Consider the following 12,196-nt stretch of genomic DNA (forward strand, 5'->3'; position numbering starts at 1 on the left):
TGGATAATAGATGGATGAATGATAGATGGAGGGACAAATGATGAATGGATGGATGGATAATGGATAACGGCTGGACGAATGATGGAGGATGGATGGATGGATGGATGGATGGATAAAGGAGAAGAATGTATTCTACTTGGGGGAAAGCTCTAGAAATTCTTCTGGGAAGGAATAAGGCCTCTTGGGAAATGACTGAACTTGGAGTCAGGAGTCCTGATTCAAACCCCACCTCTGCCATTTGCTAGCTCTGTAATCTCAGGCAAGTGACTTCATCTCTGTGACCCTAATTTCCCTCCTCTTTATAGTAGGAATCTGTTTCTCCAGGCATCTAAGCCCTGGGATTTTCTGTAAAGGTGGTGCCAGGCACAGGGTAAAGGCCCCTCAGGGTCAGGGTGGTGTGATGTCGCTGAGCTCTGAAGAGAAATGTGACTTCTTCACCCTCTCTGCTTAGGGCTTGGGTTTGGGGGCCCATTTCTTGCTTGCCCGACATCTCTTGCTTGCCTGGCCCCTGCCTTGCCAATTCTCTGGAATCCAAGGCAGCCCTGCCAGCCTGTTTCCAGCCTGGGCTCTGCGCTCCCTCCCTGCCATCCTTCAGTGTCTGGCCCTGGCCTCTGCACAGTCTTTGCTGTCACCTTCAGCCTCCTTGAGGAGTCATGGGGTGGGGCAATGACAGGGCAGCCACAGCCCAGAGAGCAACTGGCCTCCATAAACAGCAAGAAAACAAGTTCAACAAGCATTTATTGAACCCCTGCTGTGTGCCTGCTGTGTGACACCGCTGCAGTGCCTGCACCACTGCCCCCTTCTTCAGGAAGCCACTCTCTGCCCCCCACAGGGCTCTGCCCCTCTGGGCACCTGACTGGCTTGTGGGTGCCAGTCATTCAGTGGCCAGTGGCCATGTGTCTTCTGTCATCGCAGCTGTGCCCGGCAGGGCTCCTCATGTGGTGATGGCAAGAGTCCGGGGCTGCTGTCCCAAAGTCATTCTGTGCAGCCCTGTGCATTCCCTTGGGCCTGCCCTGGCCCCATTTTCAAGGCCCTCGGGCCCAGGCAGTGATGGGCAGGACAGGCCTGGCATCTCCCACGCAGTCTGACTGAGTTCACGGCACACAGGCCAAGGTTCTGGGGGCACCACTCTGGTGGTCTTGCAGCAGGGGCTGGTGCCAGCGATGGCCTGAGGTCCGGGGGCCAGGTTGAGGTCTTGGTCACACCCAGTGCCCCAAGACCCAGCACTGTCGGTTCAGCTCTGGTGCTTCCGGTGCGGAGCTCCGGGGCCAGGAATCCGCCATGTGTGGCTGGTGTCCTGCCAGGAGACAAGGCGGTCAGTGCTGAAAGCCACCTTCCTCCACCCACACCCTATCTACCCACTGCCCCCCACCCACACATCCATCACTCACTCTCATTTACTAGGCCTTCTGCCCATCATTCCATCTGTCTACCAACCCATGCCCCAACACTGCCAGCTCTCCACCCATCCCTCCCCTGTCAGCCACCCAGTCACCCACCAGTTCACCAACACACCTATGACTTAGTCATGTATCTGCCAATATTTGCTGCCATCCACTTATCAAGCCTCCAATGTATCCACAACTCTGCTCACACCCTCTCCAACCCAGAACCCGCTCATGCACCTCACACCTGCCAACAGGTGCACCACTCCGCCGGTTACCCTCCTACCACCCAGTAACCCAACCATCCTCCTACCACCCAATAACACACCTTTACATGTACACATCTGCCTACACCTAAAACATCCCCATATCCACCCCAGGCCCACCCAACAGCCATGATAGCACCCCCTGCAGGCACGTTCACCCACCTCACATAAAGCCATGCCCCCACTCCTACCATCTGCCCGCCCATTTTCCCTCCATCCTTCCCTTCCACCACCCACCCCTCAGCAAATCCACACACTTATGCAGCCGTCATCCACCACCATCCTGTCATCCTGCAGCTGTCTCCCCACCTTGCCATCTGCCCCCAAGCAGACCTCCCTGAGCACCCCATTTGCCTTATATGTGTTCAGGAGCTGTTGTGGAGGGATATTAGAGGGGGAACAAGAGCAGATGTCTCCCAGGTCCCCAAGTCCTCGCTGGACCGCAGCAACTGTGTGTGTGGACATGGGTGTGCCCAAAGCTGACTCTGAGAAACTCCCTGTGCACCGAGCAGGGGGCACCTGCCATTGTCTACCATGCTTAGTGGACCGGACAAGGGGAAGGGCTGGAAAGGCTCTTCCCCTCTGCCACTCTCACTCTTTCGTGTTTTTAGCAATTCTTGGAAGATCACTCCCTTGTAATCCCTCAAGTGTCTCTTCAAAGTCTTTTTGGTGCACCAGAACCATTCCCATCTCATTTGGTGGCCTAAAATGTCCTTGTACCTCCTGCCAAATCAAATCAAGACCCAGGTTGAGTTTCGGCTCTCCAGGAAGCCCCCTCTGACATCCTCCCCCTGGCACTCAGGCATCTCCCTCATCCCAGAGCACCCATCCTCAGCTCACACTCTGCCAGTGTCACCCCCGTTAGATCCCAAGCCCAGGGGAGCAATGCCTGAGCCCAGAATGTATGCACCCCTGTGGACCAGTGGAGGTGGAGCTGGAAGGTGGGAAACTAAGGGAGAGGGCTGGTGTGGTGGAGTGGGGCTGGGAGTGAAGGGGAGAATGGAGAAAATGAACAGTTCCTGAGCACGTGTAGCTCCAGAGGTAGGTTCTGCCCATTTTACAGATGAGGGAGCCGAGTCTCTGTAAAGATTAGCAGATGCTTTAAAAGTCACAGCTATGATGGAGCTGGATTGAATTACTTTCCTCCTGATTCCAAATTTCAGCATTTAAAAAAATGTGTTCCCTATAATTTCATTTTCCTATTCTGATTCTCAGACATACTTGTCATACTTTAGGGTGAGACAGGCTCTTAAGCCCATTGAGGTTGGAATTCCTAGTGAAGCTAAGCTCCTACTTGCATGCCCTAGGGATGGAGAGCTCCTTGCTCCTTCTCCATCCTCAAAGCAGCTCTCATTATCAGGAGAGTCTTTCTGATAACAAGGCTTCATGACAAGAGTCAAAGAGGAAGATGGTTGTGTCCATAGCTGGGGTGGGGAGTAATTTTTTTGGCTTTCACTTTTTTTCTTTCTGCTTTTAATATTCTTTAGTGTTAGTGTTTTGCAAGTTTTACTATATTTATTAAGGAGTGGGAAACATTTTGCAAACATTTTGGAATCGTTTGGCTTCAGAAAAACACATTTGTTTTGGCCTCAGTTGGAAATCACTGCATACTTTGGAAGTGTTGGCTGCCAAGATAGAGGTGTTTGGTTTTTTTGGTTGTTATTTTGTTTGTTTGTTTGTTTGTTTTATTTTTTAATCTAGAAGCAAATATTTGGTGCACGGAAAGGTACGATTGTTTTTCTAAATGAGTATTTAGGCATAATTTCAGCTGCTTGTACAGTGGCCGAGAAGCAGAGCCATGGAGAGATCATCAGAACAGAAAGAAAGTGATAGTGTATTTTTTAAGGAAAAGGAAAGGCCACAATCCCTGTCCTTCCCTGAGTTAAAATCAGGCTCTCTGTCCCCTGGATGCAGAGGGCAAGATGCTGAGGACTGGGGCCCTCCTCCCTTTCTCTGGCTACCCAAGAGGCATTTGGGGCTCAGAGTCATTTACAGTGTGTGTGTAAAGAGGGGAATGCCCCAGCAGCCCACCAGGGCCCCCCACCCATTTCCCTTCTCTCCTGGGCCTTGTGTTGTAGATTAGGAATCTCAGCTCAAAATGTCTTGTGGGCCCAAGCAGACAATGTAAATGGATGAGGTGAGTCAGAGACAGTGCCAATTGTTACCATGGAGAATGTGGGCTCAGATCTTCCTAAACTGTTTTCTTTTGAGACGGGGTCTCACTCTGTCACCCAAGATGGAGTGCAGCGGCGTCATCATGGCTCACTGCAGCCTCGAGCCTCTAGGTTTAAACAATCCTCTCGCCTCAGCCTTCTGAGTAGCTATGACTGAAGGTGCACATCGCCATCCCTGGCTAGTTATTTATTTATTTTTTGTAGAGATGGGGTCTTGCTATGTTGCACAGCCTGGTCTTGAACTCCTGACCTCAGGTGATCTTCCCACCTCAGCCTCCCAAAGCCCTGGAATTACAGGTGTGAGCCACCACGCCCAGCTGGATCTTCAAAACTTTCAAAGAAACTGAAAACCTGGATCTCAGAACAAAACCTCCTGGCTTTTAAATGATGACGGTTAAGGTTTCAAATGTATTTTCAACAATCTGCAGGCCAAGTAGCATCTCTCAGGCTGCACTCAGCCCACGAGAGGCTGTTCCCAGCCTGTGTCTTTGTTCCATGATTCTGTTCCATGGCTTTGCATAGGCTGATCCCTTGGGTACAAGCGCCCTTCCCTGCTCTTCTCCGGCTGTTGACTCCCTGATTTTTTCAAATGCTGCCTGTTCTGGGAAGCATTCCACGGCCCTGTAGAATGCTTCCTAGAGCAGGCAGCATTTGAAAAATGGAGGCTTTACTCCTTTCCCTGTGCCCTTCAGCAGGCTGCATAACTCTCTCCCTGAACTCGTCACTTTGTGTTGTAACAACCAGGTCAGCGTGGGTCTCCCCAACGAACCTGGGGATGGGAGACATCTTTATGAGCAGGGCCAGCATCTGCTTCATCTTGGAGCCCTGAGATTCCAGCCCCTGGCCCAGCACAGAGCAGGTCCCAAACTGACTCTTTTTTCTTTCTTTTTAAACAAATGAAGAAACCGTGGAGGAAGAGGAGAGAGTGATTCCTGTGCTTGGGATGCACCTGCTCTACCTGCTCTGAGCTTCTGTACAGTATGAAAAATGCTTTTGCTCAAACTCTCCTCTTTTGGGTGAAGGCTCAGGTGATGGCAGGTGGCTGGGGAGACTGTACTTTGGTCTAACAGCCAAAGGTTCAAACCCAGCCTTCACTGCGTGCAAATTGTGTGAATTTTTTTTTAAGTTGTGTGGCTTCTGACAGCAACTTCACCTCTCCGAGCCTGCAAATGGACGAAAGCTACAAAGGAGTCGGCAGGCCCAGCAGGCGCCCTGCAGAGAAGCCCTTCCCTATCCAATCTCAGACACAGACAGAGGTGGAAAGAACACAGTTCTGGAAGCACTAGAAGTGGGTTGGGTTTGAGAGCCTCTCTTCACAAATGGAGAAACCAAGGCCCATGGGTGGGAAAAGATTTGTCCAAGGCCCCACTCACAGGGTGGTAGCAGGTTCTGTGGTTTCCATTTTCTGGGAACCTCCCAAGGTTAGCGGAGTGTGTGACCACAGGAGGGTCCCCAAAGATGTGATTTCTTTTCCCTTTAAAATCCGGATATCAAAACACGAACATATTTCACATCGGATTCCTCCAGCCCTATCTCACCCATCCCTCAGTGAGGAATCACTGTCTTGAACCCTCTGTAAGCCACCAAGATCCGGGGATCGGATGTAATTGCTGAATTGAATTAAATCACATCTACCATTCCAAAATGGATTCATTGGGTTGGAAGGGCCCTTCAAGACCAGTAATGTCAATGTCACCACAAATGCACAGATCAGGAAACTGAGGCACATAGAGGGAAACCGACTTGCTCAAGGTCTCTCTGCAGCTGGCAGAGTGACATTAACAGGTGGCAGATATTGGTGCTCCTGACCCCACGGTAGCCCAGCCTGGCACAGATCAGCTGGGTCCCTTTACAGGAAAGATCCTTTGGGCCGATCACCCAGCCGCTGTCCGAGGTGCTGAAAGCCTCTCTCTATAGGACTCACAGGTCCGCCCAGAGCCAACTGTCTGGCTACCCAACCTTGACCTCTGCCCTCCAGAAAGAAACGAAATTTGAAGAGTGGTGGAAAACAAATCGGGGATGGCGCTAAGAAATCGGGCTTTGGAAGTCTGTCAGTTAGTGACACACTCGTCGCTCTTGTGTTGCCCAGAATGTCACCACCTCAGCAGGGCACCCTGACTGCCTCTCCAGGTCCACAAATCTGCACCATGAGAGGGCTTCAGAGGTGCCATCATATATGGGAATATCTGTTTACTGGTTTTCTCCTCATCTTGCCTTTGAGGCATGTGTCACAGGAGGACAAAGGCCAGCGCTGCTTTCCCTCACAGCTGCATCCCTGTACCGGCACAGTCCCAGGCAGTGTTGAAAGCATGTGTCTGCAGAATGAGTGAACAGTGGAGGGCTCAGGAGGAAGGGCAGGCTTAAGTGGGACGGACCCGTACGGAGGGAAGTTTGTGTCTTCTGATCTACCTCGGGCAGATTGTTTTAGAAGATTGAATGGGGGCCATCTATCTCTTCACTGGGGTCATCTTCAGGGATTCCACGTTTCTGAGCCATGACATTCTCTTTGTCTCTTTCTCACCCTTGGGATCAGACAGAGCCCACTGTAGCTGCCACCTCTTCCCAGGGCCCCTGATTCCTCAGTCCTTTATTAGACATGTGCTTGGCATGTACTGTGTGTCAGCCTCCACATTGGCTACTGGGTTTACAAACGTGAGTGAGATGCAGCCCTGCCCCTGGGTCCTCACAGGTACACATATGAAGAGACGACAAGACCAGACATGCCTCTCACTCCTGCTGTGTGTCAGGAACCACTCAATGTGCTTCCTGTCTATGGACTCATTTAATCCTCAAAAAGTATGAGTTAGGGGCCATTACTATCCCCATTTTCCAGGTGAGGAAACAAGGATCCAGATAAATTAAGTCATTTTTTTAAGGTCTCACTGCTGGGATTTGAAGCCAGCCAGCTTCACTCCAAAAGTTGGGCTCTCATCAACAGATGATTGGATTTAAAACTATGCAGCCATTAAAAAACAACGAAATCCGCTGGGCGCAGTGGCCATGCCTGTGATCCCAGCACTTTGGGAGGCTGAGGCAGGTGGATCAATTGAGGTCAGGAGTTTGAGACCAGCCTGGTCAACATGGTGAAACCCTGTCTCTACTAAAAATACATAAATTAGCTGGGTGTGGTGACAGGTGCCTGTAATTCCAGCTACTTGGGAGGCTGAGGCAGGAGAATTGTTTGAACTCGAGAGGCAGAGATTGCAGTGAACCGAGATGGCACCATTGCACTCCAGCCTGAGTGGCAAGAGCAAAACTCCATCTCAAAAAAAAAAAAAAAAAAGAGGGAGACAGAGAGAATGAAATCATGTCTTTTGTAGAACATGGATAGAGCTGGAGGCCAGCTCTTAAGTGAAATAACTCAGAAGCAGAAAACCAAGTATCACATGTTCTTATTTGTAAGTAGAAGCTAAACAACAGGCACATACGGCCTTAGAGAGGGAAATAACAGACACTGGGGGCTCCACAGCGGGAGGATGGGAGTGGGGTAATGGCTGAAAAATTACCTACGGGGTACATTGTTCACTGTTCAGGTGACAGATACATCAGAAGCCCAACCTGAGCATTATACAATACATCCATGTAACAAACCTGCACCTGTACCCCTGAATCTATAACCATTAAAAAAAATTAAAAACACAAAGATTGGGCTCATAACCATTATAAAAATTTGGCTCACAGACAAACACCAGGAGGGTGAAAGGCGGAGACGAATGTGTCCCCCTCTGCCAGGAGCTGGGGAAGGGGCTGGGGGCCATTCCCAGACAGTTGAGCTAGACTTCAAAAGCACTTGCAAAAGCCCCAATTCCACCGGTAGAGTTGGTTTTCCACCCAGTGGAGGAAGGGAGCAGAGCATTTCATGCAGAAAGAACAGGGTGTGAAACAGGTCCTTGGCAGGCGGATGAGGTTCTTCAGGAAGTGTGAAAAACCTAGCAATGTTGTGGTTTCAGGGAGGCAGGTGGACGGGTTTGGCCTGAAAGCAGAGCACACGGGGATGAAGGGGTAAGGCATGGAGCATCGCAGCTGCAGAAGTTGCTGGTGGCAGGTGTGGAAGATCCAGCAGGGCCCCCTAAACCCCTGCACCCCGGGGTTTTCGGCCTTATCATGACACTTCTCAGCTACAGATTCCTTGCCTACCCCACACTGACGAACTGGGCTCTTGAAGGCAGTCTATTTTGACACCTGCCCCAAGTGTTTCTTAGGGTTAGGCACGGTTGTGGTACCACTGCCTTGGACAGAAGTGGGCATAAAGTAGAAGAACCATGTCATAGCTTTAGCTTAGAATCAGACAGGCTTGGGACCCCAAGGTCACAAGCTTGTCCCCAAAGGACAAGTGACTTTGCCTCTCAGAATCCAGGTATTTTCCCTTGCAAAATAGAAATACTACTCACAGCACACACCTCCTGAGGACTAAGTGAGCTAAATCATGCACCAGAAACATACTGATGACCTACTGTGTGCTAGGCCCTGGGGATGTCACAGTGAATGCGGCAACAAAGTCTCTGTGCTCGTGACATTTCCATTTCACTGAGGAGAGGCTGGAAATAAACAAGGGAGCAGGCCAGGTGTGGTGTCTCATGCCTGTAATCCCAGCACTTTGAGAGGCTGAAGAGGGAGGATTGATGGAGGCCAGGAGTTCGAGACTGGCCTGGGCAACATAGCAAGACTCCATCTCTACCAAAAAAAAAAAAAATTTAACTGGGCATGATGGCTCACGCCTGTAATCTCATCACTTTGGGAATCCAAGGCAGGAGGATTATTACTTGAAGCCAAGCGTTCAAGACCAGCCTGAGCAACATAGCAAGACCCCATCTCTACAAAAAAAAAAAAAAAAAAAATCATAGTAGCATGTGCCTGCAATCCCAACTACTCAGGAGGCTGAGGTGGGAGGATCCCTTGAGCCCAGGATATCAAGGCTGCCGTGAACTACAATCACACCACTGCACTCCAGCCTGGGTGACAGAGCACAACCTTATCTCTAAAAAAACAAAACAAAACAAAACAAAACAACAAAACAGAAAAACAAGTGAGCAAAGAAAGGCTCAGAGAGGGACAAGTGACAGAAAGCAAAATGACGATTCAGGAGGGGAAGGCGAGAGAAGGCCTCGTGGGAACGTGTAAAGGGGGTGGGCACCGAGCCAGATCCCCACTAGAGCTACTGCCATAGGAGGTTTCAGAGCTAGGAAGGACTGGGGAAGACACGATCAAGTTTATGTCTTCGGAGGATGGATTGTAAAGGAGTTGGCCCTAGAAGCAGCAATTTCCATCTAGAAGTTGCTGAATAGCCCAAGCAAGCGACAAAATGCAGACTGGCTTCTGACAAGAGCTTCAAAGGGACAGATATTGGCGGAGGGTTGAGGACAACTCCGAATTTGGCCTGTGGATCAGCAGCATCAGCATCGTGGAGAACTCAGAGCTGCAGAACCCTGGGTCCCCCGCCAGACCTCCTGAATCAGAAATTCTGAGGGAGGGGCCCTGCAGTCCACCCTTTAACAAGTCCTCCATATGGCTCTGATGCTCCTGTTGGCTTGGATCTCTCGACCCCCAATGCTGAGGTCTCAGATGTCTCCAAGCTGCGTGCCCATCTGCGCTCCCAGCAAATTGACATTGATATTTATTTCAGAAATACTGTCTGTTTCCATTTTAATAAAGGAAGCAACTTGAGCAGGACTCTATTGGATTTGATTTTGATCTAATAAAAATGCCAAGTTGCTCTGGGTCCAGAAAAATCTTTCTTGAAATTCCCTCTGCTAGTTTGAGGGCAGCAGCAGTGGCAGAGAGCCATCTACATGGAGCTCCCAGAAGCCACCTCCGCACCCGGCATGCGACAGGCTCTCGTGGAGCCCAGCCTTAACAGACACACCTGGCAAAATCAAAAGCTCGTCTCTGGCATTGAACTTGACAGCTGCAATCAACTGCAAACCTCAGTTGCCCCCAAAAGGAAGATGCAGACACCTGGACCATACGGCAACATCGCTTCCATCAAATGTCACATCTGATGTGCTCCTGAGCTGGCTGGTGGCACCACAAAGTCCCAAAGGCAGGTTTCAAAAGCAACTTCCTCAGAAAAAAGAATTATAGCTGAATCCATATCACAGTAGCCCCCTAAAATAGCAACTTTGGGGACAGTTAGGATAACCGGAAGTTTATGTAATTACTAATATAAAAGTAGCTTCTCAGATAGGAGGTGGTGGGAGAAACATGGAGGTTGAAAGCCAACAATTAAGCACCTATTATGTGCCACACGCTATTTTAGACTCTTGGGATATACACAAGAACAAAGCACACAGGTGCCTGTTCTCATGGCACTTGGTGGAGAGAGGCAGCAAAACAAAAACCAAGCATGCGAACATAAAGGATCATTTCAGAGAGGGACAAATGCTATGAAGAAAAGACAACCTGGTGATATGGGGATGAGTGGGGAAGCTGGTGCAGATCAGGGAAGGCTTCTCGGAGGAAGCGGCCTTTCAGCTGACTTAAAGATGAGACGAAGTCAGCCATACCGTGATTTAGAGGGAGAGCATCCAGGCAGAGAGAACAGCAAGTGCAAGGGTCCTACAAAGGGAATGAGTTTTGCATGTTCAAGAAAGAGGAAGGTCAGGTTGGCTAGGGCAGCATGGGAGATAGGGAAGAGGGAGATGAGGTCAGGGTCCTAGGGGGTTGGGAGCCTGAGAAGGAGTGGCCTCTCCTCTCTCCCAGGGTAAGGAGCAAGATCTAAACGCCAAGCTGAGTTTTATTGCCGAGTGGACCAGAGATCCCAGCAAAGCGGATTTGCCTTACAGTGTTATAGTTTCTCTATCTCCGTAAGAAGAAGAATCCCCGCTTCTCAGGGCTGGATCAGCCATCAAATGAGATGGCAGCGAAGTGCTTAGCACAGACCTGCACACAGTAAGTGTTTAATAATGCGGGCTCCCTGACATCCCTCCTCCCCCGTTCCTCCTGCTGGCAAGTCAGCCCATCGCAGGATCTGAGCAGCTGCTTCCTGCAGAAATATTGCAAAACTCGTCCAGGCATTTCCAAAATATTTTCTTGGCTGAAAACCCACTAGCGGCTAAGAGGCCGAATTCTGAGACGGCATCATTTCCATACTCATTTGATAGACTGCTTCTCTAGACCATGAGCTCCACGAGGACCGACGCCATGTCTGGAGGTGCCCCACACCCCACATCCTCGGTACCCTGCCCAACCAATGGAGCTGCCGACTGACATCACCTAGTGGTCCAGGTGGTGAGCGATGAGGTCAGACTGGCCGGGTTCAAATCCCAGCTTTGCTACTTTCTAGCTGTGTGATATTGAGTAAGACACAGTCTTAACCTCCCTGGGCCGCAGTTTCCCTGTCTGTAAAATGGGTCTGTATTTAGGGTTAAATGAGTGAAAAAGTGTGAAGTCCCGAGAACATGCACAAAGGTGAGACGTTGTGATTAGATCTAGGGGACCGAGTTCTTCTTGCTGGCTGTTTGCATCATCAAATGCAGGTACCATCATGATAGCCATGGAGGTCCTGCCAAGGGGGATCACTCAGGCTAAATCCCCCTTCCTGCTTTCCCTTTCCTGCACCCCAAGTCATCGTGAGTGGGATGAGGCACCATGCCCTGCTATCCTGGACCCTGCATTGACACCATTCAAGCTCTGGCCACACAGTGCACTAATGGCTTTGGTCTGTCTCGCCAACAAGACCCGGAAGTCAGCAGCGTGCGGTAACGTGCCTTTTTCATCTCCATGCTCCCAGGAGCCAGAGGCCTCTTTAGCAATGATTTGTGGAATAAATAAAGCAGCCTGCTTCAGGATCCCTGAAGTCATGGGATCTCTCACGCGTGCCAGCATCCAGCCCACATTCCCCCAACGCCTCCCTCAGCTCTGACCACAGAGGGGGTCTCTTCCTTCCACGCTGTTTGACGTGGGAGTTCCCAGCACCTCCACTTTCCCCGGGGAATGACGGCCATGCCTGCTAATGCTCAGCTTCCTGATAAAAGGCATACCTGGCGCAGGGGTTGTGGGATCTCAGGCCCTTTTCTTCCCTGAGAAGCCAGGGTTTGGAAAGTCTCTGGGGGCAGCTGACAATTTTCCGCAGCTCCTTCCCCACCGGCCTTGGTGGCTCCCCTGAACCCCCAGGAGGTTAGGCCCCTTTTGTGTCACTGTCTCTCCCTACCCTACACATTCTCCCCACATGATCTTTGCAGTCCCTGGGCTTCAACCCTCCCACACTATACTGTTGCCTTTTTATTTTTTGAGACAGTCTTACTCTGTCACCCAGGCTGGAGTACAGTTGTACAATCATAGCTCACTGCAGCCTCAAACTCCTGGGCTCAATCAATCCTCCCACTTCAGCCTCCAGAGTAGCTGAGAATACAGGTTTGTACCACCATGCCTA

General features: G+C 50.5%; 1 protein-coding gene across 2 annotated transcripts in view; it reads right to left on the minus strand.

Annotated features, from left to right (window-relative positions):
* Positions 1-720: 720 nt before the first annotated feature.
* Positions 721-12,196, minus strand: part of GSG1L (GSG1-like) — a 196,331-nt gene continuing 184,855 nt past the window's right edge. For both annotated transcript variants that reach the window (XM_011982340.1, XM_011982339.1), the window contains one exon: positions 721-1,297. In XM_011982340.1, the coding sequence (XP_011837730.1) occupies positions 1,200-1,297 (98 nt within the window). In that variant the 3' untranslated portion in view covers positions 721-1,199. The remainder of the gene's footprint in view (positions 1,298-12,196) is intronic.

Source organism: Mandrillus leucophaeus, unplaced genomic scaffold (assembly GCF_000951045.1).
Source record: "Mandrillus leucophaeus isolate KB7577 unplaced genomic scaffold, Mleu.le_1.0 Scaffold24, whole genome shotgun sequence".
NCBI classification, from domain to species: domain Eukaryota; kingdom Metazoa; phylum Chordata; class Mammalia; order Primates; family Cercopithecidae; genus Mandrillus; species Mandrillus leucophaeus.